Consider the following 20,002-nt stretch of genomic DNA (forward strand, 5'->3'; position numbering starts at 1 on the left):
AGGTCGGTGGGAAGTCTGAATTGATGGAGTGAGACCAAGGATGCAGCCCTCACCATGTTCTCTGGAAGGACAGACTGTCTCAGACCCGTGTCCACGGAGGAGCAGTCACCACGGAGGACTCCTGGGGAGCTGGAGGGTGAGGACTCTTCTGTCTGTCTAGCCATGACAGCGGATGACAGCCGGCCTCCGTCCTTGCCCTCTGCACAGCCTCCTGGAAAAAGCAGAGGCTCCTCGAGGGCCCTCGCAGAGTAGCCGTCCTCTCCTAGAGCTGGTCCAAGCCCTTTAGCACAGCTGAGGAATGCCCGCCGGTCAGAGGCTGGTGCCACTGGGAGCCCCACAGAGCAGCGGGAGTGGCTGGGAACTTCAAGGCAGGGTGTGTCCGTGGGCTCCATCCCCTCCCTCAGGAGAGGTCGGCGACTTGGTTACCAGAGCTGACTCGTCCCTGGGCGTGGATCTGCCTTCCTTTTCTACAGCATCGATGCCATCAGCACCAACACGGCGGGCCAAGTGCCTGGCTTCCCCACAGACGTCCACCCCAGCCGCGCTGGATCGGGACCCCGTCGTCCCCTGGCAGAGCAGCACAGCCGAGTGAGCGAGCTAGCGTGGGCATGGGCTCCACGGGCCCTGCCCCTTGGGCCCCGTCCCAAGCTCCTGGATACCAGAACAATGGCATCGCAAACTGAAGATCAGCGTGGGCATCAGGGCTGGGCAGCACCCTGCGGAGTCAGGCCAGAGCTCCCCAGGATTTGGGACCTGCACTGGGCCCATGGTGCCACATCCAGGAAGAGCCTGGGGGTGGCAGTGGGACTGGCCCTTTTCACTGGCTTGAGAATCTGCCCTCCTCACTCTGTGGCTCTGGCCTGGTGGGTTGGCGATCCTGGTTTCCAGGGCAGGGAGGGTCTTCCAGGGAACGCCTCAGAATCCCAAGTCCCAACCTCCACGGGTGGGTGTCAGCCCCTGGGGCGAGTGTCAGTGGGCAAACAGGAAAACGGGGTTCCTGGTGAGGTCGACCAAGCTCCATCGCCCGGAGGTGCCAGGTGGCTGCTACATAATGTGGGCAGAGGGGAGCCTGTCTGAACCTGGGGAGTCCTGGAGGCACGTTTTGCTGTCCCCAGTCCTGGCGGTGACTGAGGCACGTGTGCAGCAAGTGTAGTCTGATCTGATGAGGGCAGGTCACCAGGGCCCCGAGCACTTGGTGGATGCAATTGGGTCTCCCCACCGGGGAGGGTGGCTGGCTGGGGGCGGAGAGAAGGGGGTGATGGTCACCCTCCACACCGCCGTGGCCACCCAGAACTGTGGTTTCCCCACCACCATACTACTTCCTCACAGGGGCTGTCTGTCGCTGGCCTCCTCTTGACAGCCTTATTGTGAAGAACCAGCAGCACAGCACAGCCGCGCACCTGCAATGGCCCTCGGGACACTCACCTCTTGGCCTCATCCCTGACCTCAGCTATGGGCTGGGGACAGTCCCCTGTGGTGTCAAGCACCAGCTCAATGCACATTCTAGTTGGGGCTCAATATAACTGATGGGTACAGCCCGGGGGCCGGGGGCCCTGGATGGCTGAGGGCCACCCTCCACCAATCCATCCTCAGGAAAGGACAATCTGTGGGACACTTCTTGGTGGCCATAGCATAACTGTACCCCAGTTGCCTATAACTGACCTCAATAATCCACCCGTCATAGCTCTTCTTTCTTCTGCCCACTCTAACCCTTGTCCTGTCCCTGGGTCACCTCCCAAACTCCCTGCAAAGAACATCCCGGCCTCAGGCCTGCTTTGGGGGGTGACCAAGCTCCTTCTAAACCCTCTTCTGTTTTAATCTCCTTCCAGAGGAGGCGCTTCCCACAACCCATCACCCCAACTAGAAACCCAGACATGACCTCAGCACCCGCGTGTCCCCAGCATGCCTTTCTTGCCCTCACTGGGACTGTCCCCCTCCTGCTCGCCCTGACTGCTCCCAGCCAGCATCCTGCAGCTGGTGAGGAACCCAAAAGCAAGTGGCCTCAGGACTCTGTCTCACTGCGTGCCCCACCCGCCCGCCTGGGGTTAGAGGGCTGCGCTGGCTCTCTCCCCAGAACAGAGGGCAAGCGTATTAAGATAAGGATTGAATGCCCACAAATTTTTTTTAAATTGTCTTTAATAATTTTTTGCCTCATTTACCAGATAAATCATCTAAATAAATAGATGCTATACAGTCTCTTACCAATATCAGTACAAAAATAAAACTGCGCTCTGCACCCGCTCTGACCCTCCCCAGCCTCACCATCAGGAAGGCGCGCCCTGGGAGCCGATGCCCGGTCCTCGAGTACATTCATGTCGTCTGAACAAAGCTCGAAGCTCATCTGTGCAAAGGACGCGTTCTTGGCTGAGACCTGGTGGCCACATCTGGCCATTTATAAAGCAAAAGCTACACAGGCTTCCATTCAGATGCCTAGCGCCTTCCCAGAGGAGGCGGCGAGGGACATTGGCAAAGGGGTTACCATCCTGTCAGAATGATAAGGTTCCGTGCCAGGGGTGGGTGGGACATTCCACCCCGCTTCATGGCAACAGTAAAGTACCAACAGGCCTCTACATTCAAAAGGGGCTGGGGAGAGGCAGGCGGCCAGTGTTCCCCAGCCCGAGGGTACTGGCCTTCCGGGGAGCTGTGGGGTGGGAGGTCACTGTCCACCTGGTCTTCTCTCACCTGACCCTAGCTGGGACACTCAGGGCTGGGGGGAGGCCTGTATGGCCAAACCCAACCCCTCACAAAGGTCACCTGTCCTGGGCTGAAAAAGATCCTAACTGCCTGAGTGGTTCTCCCCAGGGAGCCGCTCTCAGGCTGCCCTGAGTTAAACATCTCAAGACCATCACTCCAGGGCCAGGCCTGGACCTCACCCTCTGAGCCACAGGGTTCCCTGTGGGCCACAAAGGTCTGAGGAAGAGGAGATGCATGTTCTGCTGCTGCAGACAGAAACACAGCTGCCTCACCCACCAGGAAAAAAAAAAAAAGCAAAAAAACAAAAACAAAAAAACCCCAACCCCCCAGGGCCACAGGCTGGCAAATTTGACAGCTTAGGACCCCCAGGAAGCAGGAAGAGGGCCTGTGTCTCCTGAGGGGGCAGAGTGTATCTTCTAGTAGAAGCTGTGGCCCTGTCCCAGAGCCAGGGTCCAACAGTCAGCTGGAGAGGACCCCTCGCTGTCCCAGCCTCGGCCCTCCACCTCCAGGGCTGGGAGCCCCTGCCCCCAGGCTTCTCCTCTTCTCAGGGTCGTGCAGCTGAAGCCCCTTCCCTTCCCGGGCCCACCCCACATGCTCATCTAGATTCCATTCCCTGGGCTGGGGTGAATCAGGTCACCTATTGTGACTGTCCCCCAATGGAAGCACTGAATTGATCCCGGGCAACGAGAATTAGAGAGAGGGAGAAGGAGCTGGAATTGGGAATCTTGCCAACAAAGCATCCCAAAAAGGAAAAGGGTGTCTGCTGTCTTTGGTTTGGGAACTGGGGAGGAGTCTGGGGGAAGAGTCACCCTGCCCTTGTCCTCACGAAGACCTAATGACCTTCTGAGGACAGGCACAGAGTCAGGGGACAGGGATGAGCTCCCAGCCACAATGGCTCTACTGTGTTCAGGTTACCCCAACTCTGACCGGGGTGGAAGGGTGGGGGAGTGGACCTGCTCCCTGCTCCCCAGGACCCCTGACTCCAACTGGCCTTCTCTCTGGGACAGGGCTGGGATGAGGGAGCAGGGAAGCCACCAGCCCGCAGGGAACCTTGGGGCAGACCAGAAGCCAAGCATCCCTCCTCCTGGCAGACACAACCTCACCAGGGCGCTAGGCTTGTGCACAGCCTGAACTAACCTCCCCTGCGGCTGGACCCCCACAGGAAACAAGGCCAGTCCCTGCCGTCTATTTAGGTCTGGTGGGAGGACACAGAATGAAGTGGGAAGGGGTCCAGGAGACAAGGGCTGCCCTGAGAAAGTGGGACACCCCCGCCCTTCCTGCCTGCCCACACCCACACCATGCTTGGGGTTGGCTGAGCTGGAGGGGAGGGCAGAAAAAGGGGAGTTGGAAGGGCTGAAAAGTCACCTGAGTCAGAAAGGACAAGAATCCCTGTGGGAGGAAGGACAGGTCACAAGTGTCTTGGAGTCTATGCAGATGTGTCAGCACAACTGGGCAGATGCTTGCACACCTGCTGCTTGGCCAGGCACAACCAGGAAGCCACATCTGCATGCCTGGAGCAGCAGATGCCGCCATGCTCGTGGCCAGAACCTTGTTCTCGCTGACAGCTGCGAGCAAATGGAGCTGGAACAGGTCCTGTCGCATGACCTGTGCAAGGTGGTGGGTTGCCGTGGCGAGTTCTTTTGTGCTGTGAATTGCCCTATGTTCACCTGGCCAGGGTTTCTAAAGGAGGCATGTGAGGCCCACGTGGACACTCAGGGCACATGTGATGTACACAAGGGGCATCGTGCACGCTGTGCCGCTAGGTGTGCACATATTTCCACACGAGCCAGGAGATAGGGCAGGATCTCTCAGCAGAGGGAGCCCAGAGGGCAGCCTCCTCCCTGGGAAGGAGTCTGTGACTCTACCTCAGACCCTCCCTCCAGCCCCTTCTCCCTGACCTGGGCCCTGGGGTGAGAGCAGCCTCCGAGCCCCACCAAAGCTGGAGGGGAAAGATCAAAACCAACACCCAATCCCAAGAAAGGGGTGGGAGGGCCAGACAACCAGACAGGCTGGGGGCTGCCAGGTGGGGCCCTGCCTCCCAGGGCTCCTTTCCCTTCTGGAACCAGCAGCTGCAAGGCAAGGCAGTCAGCTGCAGAAGCAGCCTGAGCAGGTGGCCCTGTCCCCATCAGCCTGGAGATGGGACCCTAAACAGAGCAATACCAACCTTCCCAACCCAGCCCTAAGGCCTCTCTGCAAACGCCCTTCACAGAGAAGGGCAGGGTGGTGGGAGGTTGTGGGGCCATCCCCACTTCTTCTGCTTGGTGTTTTTTTTAAATAAAATAATTACCCTGCCCCAACCCCTCCCTGTCTCGGGAGTTCCCCACCCCAAGCCCCAAAGGAAACAGCGAAGAAGAACGGTGGAAACAGTGATTCAGAGCCTCTCGCTGCGGTCTCGGAAGAAGCCCTCTGCTGCCTGGGCCTCTCGAAAGGTGACGGTGATGGAGTTGGCGGTGATGTCTGTCACGGTCACCTCACTTGAGGGAAGCACAGGTGTCCAGGGAGGGGGCCCATCTGCCAGTTCTGCATCTGCTGCAGCCACAGGACAAAGACAGGGACAGAGGACAGGTTGGCAGGGGGAACAGCAGCAGCATGCAGACCCCTCCCAACTCCAGGTCCTTCCCATGGGACCTACCACTGGTCCCCCAAGAGGGTGCCATTCCCCCCCAGTCCCTGGCGGACAGAGTCTTCCATAGTGGGTTGCCAGCTCTGGCCAGGGGTCAGGCTCAAGTCAGTCCCCACAGTCCCGACTGGCTGTGTAGCCAACCAGGTCCTCAAGGCTTGGGTCAACTGGACCTGGTGGCCTCCAAGGACGCTACAGATCTGAGGCCCAGGGCCGGGCTGTCTTACCCTCCTCAGGGGGCTGCTCTGCGGGCTCCCACTGGCCCGCCGCCTGCAGGTCATCCGAGGCCGGTGTCTCCTGCAGGGAGAGCTCCCGTCGATGGCTGTGACTCTCCAGGTGGGACCCGCGGGGCGGGAACTTCTTGCGCGAGAGCCGCAGATACTTGTGGGCCTTGCGGGGCTTGCAGAGCGGGAAGGGCAGGCCGGGCACCAAGGGGCCCTTGTCCACCAGCTCAGGCGCCCCCGCCTTGACCACCCCCTCGGGGCTCCCGCTGCCGAGTGGGCGCGCGCGAGAGAAGCAGAGCTTCTCCTTGCCCTTGGCCTTGTGGGAGCTCCGCAGGTCCATGCTGTAGAGCCGCTGCGGGGGCAAGCCAGGGCGCGGGTCAGCCCCGCCTCCCGTCCGCTGCCACCTTTGCCTTCGCTAGAGCCCTGGCCCCTGGCGCCGGGTGCCCGCCGCTCCACGCCCCCCACAGCTGGCCAGGGCCGCAGCGCCCCGGCCCCCTGCCCGGCCCTATGGAGGGGTGCGGACGGACCCAGGACGACAACCACGGGGGTGGGGGTGGGGGCGGCACACGGGGAAAGGAAACCCAACTGGGGGAGCATCGATCGCCTACTCCACACCAGGCCTGGGTCCAGCCACCAGAAAAAATTGTTTTTGAAGTGGCTTCTGAAGCACTTTAGGTTCTAGGAGAATCGCTGCTGCACACCACCCTCAGCTGGAGCAGCCAGCTCCACGGAGTGGGTTCTTGTGGCAGCTAGGCTGTGGGGACAGACAGCACAACCTGCCCCCAGCTGAAGGGACAGCATGCTGCCCCTCAGCTCTGTGGGGCCCAGGCCTCTGCCAACCTGCCTCACCAAGGAGCAGGGTGCGGCGGGGGCTTCCTACACCAAAGGCCCCAGTTCTGAGATGGGGGATCTGTCTCCCTGCCTTTGGGGAGAATTTAAGTCTCCAAGAAAGGAAGATACGGGATCTCCCCCCATCACTCTGGTACAGTACCTTCACCTGTCACCTGTCACCAGAGGCTGAGGGCTCCTAGAACAGCAGGAAGGATGGGGCCAATGGAGTCACAACCCAAGTTGGAGGCGGTGATGACACATGTGGCCTCCACTCAGTCCAATCTCCTAATCCCGTCCCTTGCCCTGGGTGCGGCTGTGGCGGAAGGAAGCAGGGCCGAACCCAGAGGGGCCTGGGAAACTAGAGCGGGAGCTAGTCCCGCCGCAGCCCTGGGAGCCTCTCCTACTGTCAGCAAGGCAGGCTCTTTCAGTGCGATGCCACCTCTCCATGCGAGAACAGGGGGCTCCAGGCCAGAGCTCGGTTCTCACCTGCTGTGTGACTCCAGGTCAACCACAGGCCTCCCTGAGCCTCAGCTACTTCAACAGCAAAGCGGTGAGGAGACCTCAGTGGACAGCCTCTGACAATACCTGCTTCCCACCTTCATGCCATCGGTGGTCCCTTCTCACAAGAAACACTGCTGCGTGTGACTTCCTGGGCCTGGTCACAAAGACACAGTGGCTTCTTCCTTGCTCTTGGATCACCCACGTGGGGAAGCGAGTGGCGGTACCGTGAGGGCTCACACTGCCCGGCAGGGCCTCATGGCAGGAGCTGCCCTAAAACAACTGGCACGGATCCTGGGCCTGGAGCAGCCCCAGCCCGGCCCAGGCAACTGACCTGGTCCCCTGACTACCCAATCAGGACCACTAAAGAACTGGCTAAAGTGCTCCCAAATTCCTGATCCACTGAAACTATGTGATGATGAGTTCAGTGGTTTAGGTTGCTAAGTTGGGGTGACTTGTTATAGATTTGCCATGGATAACTAATACACCTACCCGGCAGGTTTGGCACGCAGAGGAAATGTGGCCATTTGCGAAGCACCAGATACACCACCCCACATGCAGTTCTCTGGCAAATGTGACTTTCCATCCTGGGACTCAATTCACATCAAACACCATGGATCACCCCCCACAGGAAGGAGGCTGTCACTCGCCAAGAAAGCCCCAGGTGATCCATAACCTCCACACTGCACGCGGACCAGGGAGCCTTGTGCTTTGATTCAGACACAGGGGTGGGGGTGGCGGGCGCATGTGAAATTAAAGCAGGTGTTTTCATGCTCACAGCGAGAACCCAGCACCGAGAACCTCAGCAGCTTGCCCAGAACACACAGCTGCACCTCAAGCCCCATTTGCTTTTCATGCTCCCAGACCTAAGATGTAGGTGTCCAGGGTATCAGAGCCCCGCCTCTCAGAGGACTCAAAAGGAGTCCCCAGGGGTTTCTTCCTACTCAAGAAGGACACCTTTCTAGGAGCTGGTGCTCCACAGCTGGTCCACACACGAAGGGCCTCTCCTTCCCGGGTTCTGGAAGTCCAGCCTCCATGTCCCCTAACCGCCAGAGTCTGTGTTTCTGAGGCTCTTAAATATTACAATTTTCTGTTTGGGGATTTTGAGCATCATAGGCTTATTTATGAGATTCTAAGCTTTCAAACATCCTAGGACTAAGATCAGCACGGTGGTGCACGCCTATAATCCTAGCAGCTTGGGAGGCTGAGGCAAGAGGATCTTGAGTTTAAAGTCAGCCTTAGCAAAAACAAGGGACCTTAGTACCTTGCGTACAACTCAGTAAGACCCTGTCTCTAAATGAAATACAAAATAGGGCTGGGGATGTGGCTCAGTGGTCGAGTGCCCCTAAATTAAATCCCAAGTATCCCTCCAAAAACAAAAAAAAATCCTAGGCCTGTATTAGCCATGTGGCCCCTCCTCCCACAAAGGCTCCCCCCACGGGGGGTCATCTTTCCTCAGTTCCTGCTCCATGTTTGGGCTTTTCCCCTTCTGTGGAAAATTACCCACTGAGTGTCCCACCCCACAGTGCCCGGATGGTACCAGGGGCGGGCAAGTGAACCAGTTCAACCAGCCAATGCAGATGCACTCAGGGGGGTGAGGGGAGGCAGGGGCCTGGGTAGGGCAGGGGAGGAGGAGGCCCTGCGGCAGCCGGGTTACCTGCAGCAGAAGCCGCTTGGGTTTCGGGCCTCTCTTCCTATACCCAGACGCTCGGTCTCTCTCCTCCCTAGATGCAAGGCAAGTGGCAGAAGAAAAGGAAACACTGGTGACATCCAAGGGAAAGGAAGGTGTCTGCTTCATCCCCTCCTCTGTCTGTCGGGATGGAGACCCCCCCCAGCATCCCGAAGTCCTCCAAGGCTCTCCTGGTCAGGTGTCCACTTTCCAGGGCTTGGACTTCCCATCCAATAATGGGAAGGGGACTGTTTGTCACTGATGTGGGGCTCTCCAAACACGTGAGTCCTCCCTGAGCTCCAGGGCCAGCGCAAATGCCCTGCTGTGCATGCGGTGGGGACCTCCAAGGTGCAGTTGTCGCTCTTAGAGGAGCTGCGTAGAAACCTGCCAACCAAATGTGCCTTGAATGTCCTTGGGGGGCTGGGGAGAGTGGCGAGTCCTGCCCGCTGGCCTGACTTGAGATCCTTAGGAACCTGAACTGAGGAAGGCTGCACCATCTCATCAGGGTGGGGAGGAAACCCAGTTGTCTGCCGATGGCTCTCATGGTGCCCCCCCAGGCACAGGCTGAGGTGCTACAAAGTCACACTCAACACAAGAGACACCACGACCAGAGGCTGCAAACCATGAGGCCAAAGTAGGCAGCTCCAGGCCTCTGCCTCCTGGTCACTGGTTCAACTCACTTCCTGTGGCCCCCACTCTGGAGGCCGGGAAGACAGCAGAGAATGTGGGGGTGGAGTTAACCGCCCCACACCCCGCCCCCGCCTGGCTGGATGGCCTGGGCTAGTCTCAGTATGAGCTCAGCACAAAGCAGTGAATCCACGGCCTCTGTTTAAATGTCGGTCACCCTCCAGGCGGAACCTGGCACCTTCTGGACACGGGTCTCGGGACAGCCAAGAAAGGCACTTTGCAGTCCCACCCGGGCCTTCACTCCCCCATGGCTTGCCTGGCCACACGCCAAGGTGGTCCACAGGGTTCTCCCAAGTGGCACACCCTGTTGAACTAAGGCCCACCAAGCACCCTGGAGGGAGAAAGAAGCTGGGGACGGGACACCCTGGATTTTAAAGGAAAGAACAATAAAAGCGCATCCTTTGAATCAGCAGCCATGGAGACTGTGGGAGAAGCACTGAGCGCAGGGAGGAGCTGCCACCTGCCCCGTGGCCTTGTGCCAGTCTCCAGCCAGAGGCTCAGGACAACCGAAACTCCTCAGAGGCTCAGCCTCCTCATCTGCCACACGAGCCCCTGGTCCCTGCCTCAGGAGGCTGCTGTAAGGGACCACATAAAAAGGATACAGAGACAAGGCCCACACTGCACGGGCCACGCTGGGAGAACCGAGGCTGCCCACCGTGGGCAGGGCTGCTGGGCACAAGGGCCAGATGGCGCGCGGAAACCCCGCAGTAGCTGGCAGAAGAGGGGACCCACTTTACCCTGGGGCTCTGCTGGGAGGTGGCCAGGAAGAGGGCCAGAGCTCAGCAGGTCATGCCTCCTCTGGGCTCAGGTGACCTCATCAGACTTCCCTCAGTGGAAGGACAAGCCACTGACATGCCACTCACACGACTGGCACCTTGGGAGCCACCCCTGTCTGCCTCCCCTGAACACAACTGAGGTCTCGGGCTGGAGCTCCGAGTGCCAGAGCCAAGAGATGATGGCCGGGCAGCCAGAGGAAGTGGCAGGCAGAAAAGGAAGGGGACCCGGAGTTCTCTGTGCCCACCACCTTCCAACGCCTGGTCAGACACCCCGGTCCTACCCCCAGCGGCCCCCTGCTCAGGGCCACGCTGCAGTGGGACCCCTAGGAAACCTGGAAGTGGGCCCAGCAGCTGCAGGCCCTTACTTCTCCTCGTAGGCCAGGACCAGGCGGGGGTCCAGGATGTGCTCCTCCGGCTCCCAGGTGCTGTACCTGAGAAGAGAAGTAACAGATGAGAGCTGTCCTGCCTCTGCCTGGCCCCAGAGGCCACGGCCACTGTCCCAGGGCCCTCCCTCACCAAGCCTCCAGCCCTTCCTGGTAAGGGGGGGCTGCCACGCACTCCTAGGGGCTGACCTGTTTGGGCCCCAGTGACACCAGAACTCCCCTCCCTCCTGCCTCACCACAATCTGACTGGGTCCTACTCAGGAGAGACCCCACATTCACCCAAGGCCCTTGATGCCTGGAAGACAGCAGGTCCCTATGTGTCCCAGGAAACTGGGGGACACTCTTACTATGACAGCGTGGGGGCTCTGGAGCCACCTGGCCAGGGTTCAAGTTTCAGTTCTGCCACAGCTAGCTGGGCAGCCCTGAGCCATTTACTCAACAGCTCTGTGCCTCAGCGTCCCCCTCTGTAAAGGGCTCTTGTGCTGATAAAATGTTCTACTTAAGGGTCCAGAGCCAGTAGCAGGTGGGGAGCGCTCTGCGGGTGTCTCCCAGTGTTTACCAGCACCACGGGTTCCTCCCCAGCCTTCCAGCCCAGCCTGCGGGGGTCACTGCTCCTTCCTGCCTCGGGCACCGGAGCCATGGAGACCAGGCCTTCACATAAGTGCCCTAGTCTCTGGGCCTGGCACCCCACAGGTATCTGTAAGTATCTATAACTCTGGTGCGGTGCTCCCACAGTTGACCTCAGCACCCCCAAGAGCCGAGGGACAGAGGGGTGACAGCACCGCTCCCCAGAGCTCTGCCCTGATCAGGCCTGGCTGGGGACAATGCCACAGGTGCCTTCCACCTTCTTTTAACTACTCAGCACCAGCCTCCTGCAGTGCAGCCTTTTTGTTTAAATAATTTCATTTTAAAAGCAAACTTTTATGACTTCCATATGGAAAAACCAGTATCACTCATCATAGAGAGATGTAAGTATAAAACAGTTTTTAGGGTGGGGGTGTCCTCAGTGTATACCACTTGCCTAGCATGTGTGAAGGCACTGGGTTCCATCCTCAGCACCGCATATGAATGAATGAATGAACAAATAAATAAAATTTAAAAATACACATATGTATGAGCCACATGTGGAGTCACATGCCTGTAATCTGGGCAATAGGAGGCTGAGGCAGGAGGATCACAAGTATCAGGTCAGCCTGGGCAACTTAGTAAGACTGTTCTGGGGCTAAAGTTGTACTCAGTGGTAGAGCACTTGCCCAGCAGGTGTGAGGCACTGGGTTTCATCCTCAGTACAACATAAAAATAAATAAATAAAATAAATGTGTTTTGTCATCTACAACTAAAAATATTTAAAAAAAAAACTGTCTCAAAAATGTATTTTTTTTTAAATGGGCTGGGACTATAGCTTGGAGGTAGACTGCCTCCTGGCTCCAATCTCCAGTACTACAAAAAGGTCTGTACACATGAGTGCATATAAATCCCTATGTAAAATACCTGTGTATCTAAGTATACAAAGGTAAAGACACAGGCAACAAATGTGTCTAAACCAAAACAAAGCAAAGTTCCACGATCTTGGCAAGAGGCCTTGCTGGGTGAGAAGGCAAGTAACTGGGGAGCTTCCGGAGGCAGAAGAGGCAGGCAGAGCCCCTGCAACTGCAACCTCCCAGGTTAACGTATCAGAATACTTATTTACTTTTCTTCTTTATTTGTTCTAATCTCAGGATATTTAACAGTAGACCAGGGTTGAGCAGCAAGACATCCCAAGACAGAAAGCACTCCTCCTCCTTCCACTCATCTTCCCTCCCACGTACTCCACCATCAGGCCTGGTGCAGCCTGGCCTGGCTTCTGTCATCTGTGCTGTGCCCCACCTCTGGGTGCTCCGACCCTGCAGTGAGCCAAGCCAAGCTTCCCAGGCTTTACGGAATGGCCCTCCTCCCAGCAGGCCCAGCACCTGGCCTGGGAGTGGCTGTGGAGGCCCCACATAGTTCTGGAAGCCCAAGGACCCAAAGGCTGATGCGGACTGTGCCCTCCTCCCCCCAGGAAAGGTTGGCTCTCTCAATGAATCTAATAAGGAGGGAGATCCTGGTTCCTCCTGGGTGGGCGGGACTCACCTCTCTCTAACTGCTGCCCTTCCTCTCTACCCAGCCCACCTGCCACGGCAGGTTCATTCTTGCTGATGTAGCTACTCTGTGATTGCTGGTAAGTCCCTACCCTTCTCTTGACCTCAATTTCCTCATCTTAAAGAAAAATCACCCCCACCCCCTCAGTGACAGCTGGTGCACCAACAACCGCCAGGAACTTGTCCCTTCTTCACAGCACTCTGAGGAGGTAGGTTCTTACACTACCCCATTTTGCAGATGAAGAAATGAGACACAGAAGTTAAGCAGCTTGCGGGGGATCAAGAGCGGGTGAGTGGCCAGTCTGTGCTTGGAACTCAGTTCCACTCCCAGTCGCCCTCTACCTTAGGATGCCTCACAGGACACCGTGTCTGGCTCCTCACTGGCTGACATCCCTGAGAGAGTAGCACTGCCTGTCTGACCAGGGCCTGGCACACTGGTGCACAGGACAGGGCGGCCAGATTGAGAGCAGGATGCTTTCTGGTGTGGGTGGGCCGTGGCAGCCGTCAAGTGCCGCTCCGGGCTTGCGGGCCTTCAGAAGCACCTGGGCCCCTCGGCCCCCTGGCTCCCGAACCCAGCGAACCCAGCGGAGCGCCCCGCGCACTAGGGGAGCCAGGAGGCTGCAGGGTGGGCAGGAGCTTGGATGACAGGCGGGCCCAGGTAGCGCGCGGCCGACCCGGGACATCCTCAGGGCCGCAGGTCTGCGACCATTGGCTGCGCCGGCTGCCGGGAGCGAGCGCCCCGCGCCGGCGGGACAGTGAAGTGGAAGGACGTGGGGCGCCCCGCCCCTCGCAGCAGGGCGGCGCGCACGCACGGTCACCCGGCCAACCAAGGCGCGCGGGGGCGGGGACGGCGCAGCGGCTCCGAGATAAACACGGCCACGTGACCCCGCCCCGCCCCCAGCCCCGGTAAACAAGCGGCCGCCGCCTCCCAAGTGAGTTCCATCCTTAGGCGATACAGGCTCCTCCTGGTAGAGCGGGCGTCAGCGAGGCAGGTCGCCCCAAGTCCCAGCAAGCCTCACCCGTACGTGAAGACGGCGCTGCCGAGCTGTGGCGCAGCTTGGGGCCCGGGCGAGCCACTCCAGGTGCCATGCAGAGCCAGGCCAGCAGCAGCACCCCTCTAACTGCCCTGAGTGAGAAGCCCCGGTGCAGACTGCCGGGTCCCTCCTTGGGGGCAGGTGACTTGGTCTGACTTCCATCCCTCTGGGGCCTCATCCTAAAGTGGGGCTCTCAATAAATAATCCCTTCGTTTAGGGTTGTGAAGATTAGCTGTGTTAAGCCACATAACGCACTTAGATCAGTGTGGAACTCGATAAGTGCAAATAAGCAGTAATGAAATCAATTTCAAAAAACCTAGAGGGCCCAAGTCTGCCAGGGTGGGAACCCAGGGCTCTGCTGCTGCTGTCCAACCCCAGCTGTGGAGGAGGAATACCTCTTACTCTGTGGCTAGAAGCCATTAGTGATTGTCTTGGTCTTCAGCAGGGGCCTTATTCTACAGATGGGGAAATGGAAGCACAGAGAGATTGAAGGTTTTATCCTGGGTCACACAGCTGGTGAAACTACAAAAACTATTTTTTCTAAGGTAAATGGTCTGGCCCCAAAGCCTGAGCACATCCCATTGAACTGGCCAAAAGGCCAACAGACAAGAGAGACTCCTGGCTTGGTCACCTTGGGTGGAGCTGGCTGTGTATTACATCTGGTGGGTCCACAAGCCTTGGGATCCAGCAGCCTGAAATTCAAATTTTCCCAGCTGACTCTGCAACAGCTCTTTGCTGGGGCTTCTGTCTCTCCATCTATGAAATGGAGGACTCTAGGGCAACTGATGGGCCAATGTCTGGCTCCTAATGGGAGTTTTTTGATTGGCAGTTTGGTGACTGCTGTACTCACTGATGTTGCTATTAAAGTTCCACGGAGCCAGGCCTTCCTAAAAGATATAGTAGCATTCACAAGTGGGAAAGAAAGGAAAGCATCTAGTATGTGGGGGTAGCAGGGTACTGGGAAGGATGAAATGAGAGTGGAGTACCTAGGGGTTCTCCAGGGTGCAGAGACCACCATAAACCTCCCAAAGGGCATGAGTTACTTTGACATCCTCTGCCTTGTGCTCCCAACCCCTTCCTGTGCCATTTTGCTGCAAAAGAAGCAGGAGCCCTGCACAGTGGTGTGGCACACACCTGTAATCCCAGCAATTTAGGAGGCTAAAGCAGGAGGATTGCAAATTCAAAGCCAGCCTCAACAACTTAGCCTTAGCCTAAGTGACTCAGTGACACCCTGACTCAAAATAATATTAACAAAAGGGTTGGGAATGTAGCTCAGTGGTAAAGTGCCCTGGGTTCAATCTCTGATACCCAAAACAAAAGAAGCCAAAAAAGCAGCAGCAGCAAGAGAGCCCCTCTGACATATCTGCTGGGGAAGGGGACACTCATTGTCCTACTCCTGGGGACCAAAAAAGGCATAGAAAGCTCCAATGGAGCCTGGCTCAGAGTGAGTACAGTTTGGGCTGGGTATGGTGGCCCATGCCTGTAAACCTAGCAACACAGGAGGTTGAGGCAGGAGGACTGAAGTTCAAGGAAAGCCTGGGCATCTTAGTGAGACCCTCTCTCAGAAACTAAAAGGGCCAGGATGTAGCTCAGCGGGAGAGCACCCTTGGGTTCAACTCCCAGTACCACAAAATCAATTACAGTTTGCTTATGGTTAATTGTAATTAACAGAAGTCTCCTTGCCCAGAGTGAGGACAGTGGCCACCAAGCAGGAGGACCTGAACCACACACCCCCGCCTGCCCAAGGCTGGCACTGCCCAGCCAAGGCTCCTGCCCAGGGGAAGAGTCTGCCAGCTCCATCCCACCACCTTTCTTAGTCTCTGTTGCAGGCACCCTCCCCCCAGGAAGGGAGACCCCTGCTCTCCTGCCTCTACCCTGATTGAGCCACTTTCTTCTCCCAAGTGAGGTGGGGATGACTGGCAGTACCTGCCTGCGCAGGTGGCACCAATGATGGTGGGAAGTGGGTAGCACACTGCTTGGGGTTGGCAATTATAGTCTTGGATGACCTCCCCTCTCTGGGCCTCAGTATCCTTATCTGAAAAATGAGCTCTTGTTAGAATGGAATCCCCTACTTCGTTTCCTAGGTGGGGCACCTTCCAAGCCTACCCACCTAACTCTGTACCAACTGCAGACATCCCCACTAAAAGCGGGTTGAGCCTGGCACCCTGCAGTTTTTGCCCTTTGTCGATCCTCCTAACAATCCACCCAAAGGACGGTTTATGGCTCCAATGTGAAGACCAGAAAGCAGACGCCCTGCCCTGCTGGGACCTGCCCAAGGGCTCACAACTGTCCACTGTGCAGCCAGGAATCCAGTACCAAGGAGAGGGGACAGGCATAAGGCACCCCCTGGGTCACCTGGTCAAACAGGGCTTCAAGAGCTCCACTGGGGTCACAAGAGGGCCCACGTGATGTCTCAGCACCTTAAGAAAAAAGTGGGCCAGGGACATAGGCCCACAGAAACAGCCAGGGCCTCTGCTCTCTGGCTAGCTCCCTCCTCCTGACTGAGCTCTGAGGGGCGGGCAGATGTATTGGTCTTTAAGATAGATCAATGAAAGCGGGAGAGAAGGAACTTTTCATTAATAGGGTCTCCGATTAGAGAAGGAAATCTATCAAAAGCTGTAGTCAGGAGGACAAACAGCAAAGAGTGTCTGGAAGGCCAAAAAGCCAGAAAGCCCCGCCCACTGCCATTCCGGAGAGCTGGGGGAGGGGAGGAAGGGCTGAAGAGCCCCTCCACCCGAGCCAGAATCCACCTGTGGCCAGTGGGGGAGGGGGTCCTCCCAAAGCTCCAGGCGTATTTGGAAGGAAGGACTGAGGAGTGTATTATCTACTTGCTGGTCACCAGTTGTCATCAGGATGCTGTGGTGGCTCTGAACTCAGTCCTTTCCCCTTACAAGGCAGAGCTGGCGGCAAGAGGACTATTGAGCCCATTTCACACAGAGGGAAGCTGAGGCCCCGCGGGGCTGTCTCCCCCTTTGCGGCCTCCCACCTCCCTCCCAGAAAGCCTGCAGGGCCAAACACCACGTCGGCACGCCCCCCTTTCTACACACACCAGGTGAGCAGGAAGCCCCAGGTGCGGACAGCAGGTGGGAGAGGGGGTTTCCAGGAGTCGGTCTGCAGGAGGCAGGCCGAGGGCGGGGCACCCACAGACCAATGTGAGGCCCCAAGGCTTGCTCTTCCCTCCCCCAACAATTCCCTGCTGGGAGGTGATTGGCTGGTGGGCGGGCTCCTGATTGGGCTTCAGCAGGAGAGGCGGAGCACGCGGGGGGAGGTCTTAGGCCCAGCTCTCCGACCCCCGACTGTGGGATGGGAGGGTTGGGGCAGCAAGGAGACTGACCTGAAAATGGGGAGGACTGTTCAAGTCCCAACTGTGCCTCTACTTGCTGTGTGACCTTTTTCTGAGCCAGTTGCTCATCTTGAGTGCTCAGGATCACACCCACCTCCCAAAGCTGTCTGGGGATCTACTCTGGAGACTGGAAAGTGCCACCCAAAGGCAAGGTGGCCCCAGGCTCCATCCTTCCCTAGTGGCTTACCCAGCAGTAGACCTGCTGAGCTCCGGCCCCTTGGCCATCTCGGAAGCACAGATGCCGGGTCTTCACTCCCAGTTACCAGGAGAAGCCCAACACTGAGAGGGCAGCACCACAGGAGCTGGACCCCCACCTCGGCACCTGTGCTCCGACCCCTGAAGGCGGCGGTGGAGGGGAAACTGATGATTTAGTCAGGGTCAGCTGCCCAGTCACAAAGGCAGCCTACGCTAAAAGCTAGGCAGGGGAGGGGGCACAAAGGGCGGAGGGATGGACAGGGAGACACACACGAAGGAGCCTTACTTTGGGGGCCATCCTTTCCACTTCACCAGATATTCCACTTTGCCCTGGAAGAGAGAGAAACAGGAATAGTGAGACAAACGCTTGCCCCAACCTGTCAGGACAGTCAAGTCTCAAATGGCTTTGGAAAGGATCTTGGTCCCAGATACCCTCTGCAAACAGCTGCGCTTTGACACACAAATACAACCCGGGGACCCTCCACTAGATCCCTACCAACCCAGAGACCCCCAAATGCCCCTGGGGCCAAAGCTCAGAGCTCTCGTCACACATGGGGACATGCATGTATGGCCAGAGATCCACAATGGCCAGAATCTCAGCGTCAAATTCATGACAACTGGAAGACTTTCCCAATGGCTCTGGCCCTCTCAGCTGAGTCTGTGCAAGAAGAACCCTTACATCAAAAGACCCTAGCAGGACCCCAGAGAAGGCTGACACACTCTCCACCTTCAGCAAGGCAGTAGATCCTTCCAATTATTAGGAAATAGAGCCAGTTCCTCCTCCCTTCTTCACAAGGGACAGGGACTTTTATAAGTGTGCTGTCCAAGCACATTGACTGGGCAAAGCTCCTCTCAACCACAACTTTAAGACCAAGATATGGCACCTCCTCAAAGAGGCCTTCCCTGGCCACCTTCCTGTCACTGTCCTCCCTAGCACCTGGCAGTCCTTCAGCAGAGCACACAGCCCATCCACAGGCATCTGTACTTATTTCCTCATTCATCACTGAGCCGCATCCCCTCTGCCAGAACACTGGAGGTGTCCCTGGGGCTAAGGATGGTGCCTGGAATAGATCTCCAGGGAATGTTTTCAGAGGCTGGCTGACACAGAGGTCCCCATTCTCTCATAACCCCTCCCACTGCCCCCCCACCACCAGGTTGTAGAATGGTGTGATGGTTGTACCTGCCTCTGGAAAGCACTGGGCTTTGTAGAATAAATTAATCCTCTTTTAAACCCAGGAAAACCTGGGGGAAGGGAAAGAAAGGAGAGGCAGCCCCATTCAGAAGCAAGCTAAACCCCAAGCCCAGTTGGGGAGAGAAAAGAAGTTGACCTTTGGCTCAAGATACAAGGACTGAGTTTTCATCATGGGAAAAAAATGGGCTTGCAAGCAACCACCAGAGCTGCTGCTCCACCTCTTCTCTAACTTGCTGTGGGTCTTGAGCAAGTCACTTTCCCTGCCCAGGGGAAGGAGAACACCAGGAGCCTCCCAAAGGGCATGAGTAAGGAGATGAGAGAAAAGGACAGGGGGGAGTACCAGGAGAGGAACTTTTCCCTATGGAAGCCCCCAGCCCAACCTCCAGTCCCCCTTAGGCAAACGTGCACTGGAAGTGCAGACTCGGGGCCAGGAAAATCAAATTGGTACAAGGTGCGGGGTCCTGAGCAGCATGGACGCCTCTTTAAATTGCAGGGTGTGTGTTTGGTAGGCAGGCGTAGGCAGATGGGGAGGAGCTTCGAGGATGCCCCAACGCCAGCGGCGGCTTCAGAGCCCGGGCGGGGCTGGAAGCTGGGGACCCGGGTGGTGTGGGGGCTGGGAAAGAGGGGTGTGCACTGCGGGATAAGGATAGGAAAAGGTCAAAGTCCAGCAGGAAAACTTCCATAGGCTGGAGGACACTTTTTCAAAGCTCCGCCTCCAGCTTCAAGGGACTTGTTACTAAGAGTCCACAGTGCCGAGTTCGAGACCCAGCTCTGACACTAACGCACCGGGCAAGTCAACCTGGGCCTGCCTCCCCATATTTAAAATGAAAAGGGGATGAGGCAGGACGGCACTCAGAATTCCTATCCTACCCGATCCTCGTCGCAGATGAGGTGGACTCAGCTGCCCCCAGCAACTTGCGCCAACAACTTTGATTCTACTCGCCCCACACGGTGGCAGGGAAACTGAGGCACCGGCGGGGGAGAGAGGCCCGGCGGTGCAGAGCTGCTTGACCTCCCCCCAGCCCCACGTTCCTCTAGCTCCAGCCTGAAGGGGGTGGTGCTGGGGACCCGAGGCGACTTCTGGGGTCCTGGGGCCGCCCCCGGGCAGCCTCACCTTCCGCACGCGCTTCTTCCGGATGCTCTCCACCGCGAACACCTGCTCTCCGATGGCTGACAGCTCCATGTGGGGCGGCGAGCGAGCGGGCCCGGGGCCGGGCCGGGGGCGGAGCTGCGGGACCGCGGCTGCTGCGCGCGATGCTCGGGCCGCCGGGGTCCCCGTCACCCTCGGCGGGGCGCGCACGCGCACGCGCACGCGCGCACACCCCCTCGCGCTCTCTCACGCCGCCGACGTTCCATTTTTGAACCTGCGCAACGTTTTCCTCCGCGCCAGCAGGCGAGCGCGCGCGGGGAGGGGGCGGGGCGGGAGCGCGCGGGCCTGCGGGCCGCGGGGCTCAACTCGCGCCCTGCGGGTCAGCCCCGCCCCTGGCCTCCGGAGCCCCGCCCCGCCCTGGCCCCGCCCCGAGCCCCGCGGAACAGAGCGCTGTGGCCGGGAGCAGTTGGCAGATCCCCGGCGTGGCGTGGCGGGACTTCTGTGCTGCTGCGCCGTCGGTGCGCGGCGGTCGTCCTCGCGCCCCGGGCAGACCGTGATGTTTAACACCGAGCTGCGAGGCCCAAGGTCTTCCCGATGATTCTGTGGGGCCAAAACGGCCCGGCCCGGCCTGGGCAGAAAGGATAGGGGT

General features: G+C 58.2%; 1 protein-coding gene across 3 annotated transcripts; it reads right to left on the minus strand.

The window, feature by feature from the left end:
- Positions 1–2,127: 2,127 nt before the first annotated feature.
- Positions 2,128–19,696, minus strand: CBX7 (chromobox 7). 3 transcript variants are annotated; one of them, XM_081310490.1, is made up of 6 exons: positions 19,378–19,696; positions 17,358–17,401; positions 10,365–10,430; positions 8,525–8,591; positions 5,542–5,890; positions 2,128–5,220 (listed from the first exon to the last, which is right to left on the minus strand). In XM_081310490.1, exons 1-6 carry the CDS (start codon positions 19,444–19,446, stop codon positions 5,066–5,068), a joined length of 750 nt encoding a protein of 249 aa, XP_081166616.1. In that variant the 5' UTR covers positions 19,447–19,696; the 3' UTR covers positions 2,128–5,065. The 3 variants fall into 3 exon arrangements, with proteins under 3 accessions (XP_081166616.1, XP_081166617.1, XP_081166615.1); XM_081310491.1 differs by having other exon boundaries at positions 2,128–5,223; positions 5,542–5,611; positions 19,378–19,691; XM_081310489.1 differs by having other exon boundaries at positions 2,128–5,223; positions 19,378–19,689.
- Positions 19,697–20,002: the final 306 nt, after the last annotated feature.

Source organism: Spermophilus citellus, assembly GCF_964194105.1.
Source record: "Spermophilus citellus genome assembly, chromosome: 10".
Lineage (NCBI taxonomy): Eukaryota > Metazoa > Chordata > Mammalia > Rodentia > Sciuridae > Spermophilus > Spermophilus citellus.

What these genes read in the sequence shown, in the direction of transcription:
- CBX7 (XM_081310489.1), bottom strand. Translation starts at nt 19,446, where the DNA reads ATGGAGCTGTCAGCCATCGGAGAGCAGGTGTTCGCGGTGGAGAGCATC. An exon ending in CCAAGCGGCTTCTGCTGCAG is followed by an intron (nt 5,891 to 8,524) that starts GTAACCCGGCTG and finishes TTGCCCCCGCAG; the next exon opens with CGGCTCTACAGCATGGACCT. An exon ending in AGAGCAGCCCCCTGAGGAGG is followed by an intron (nt 5,224 to 5,541) that starts GTAAGACAGCCC and finishes CTGTGGCTGCAG; the next exon opens with CAGATGCAGAACTGGCAGAT.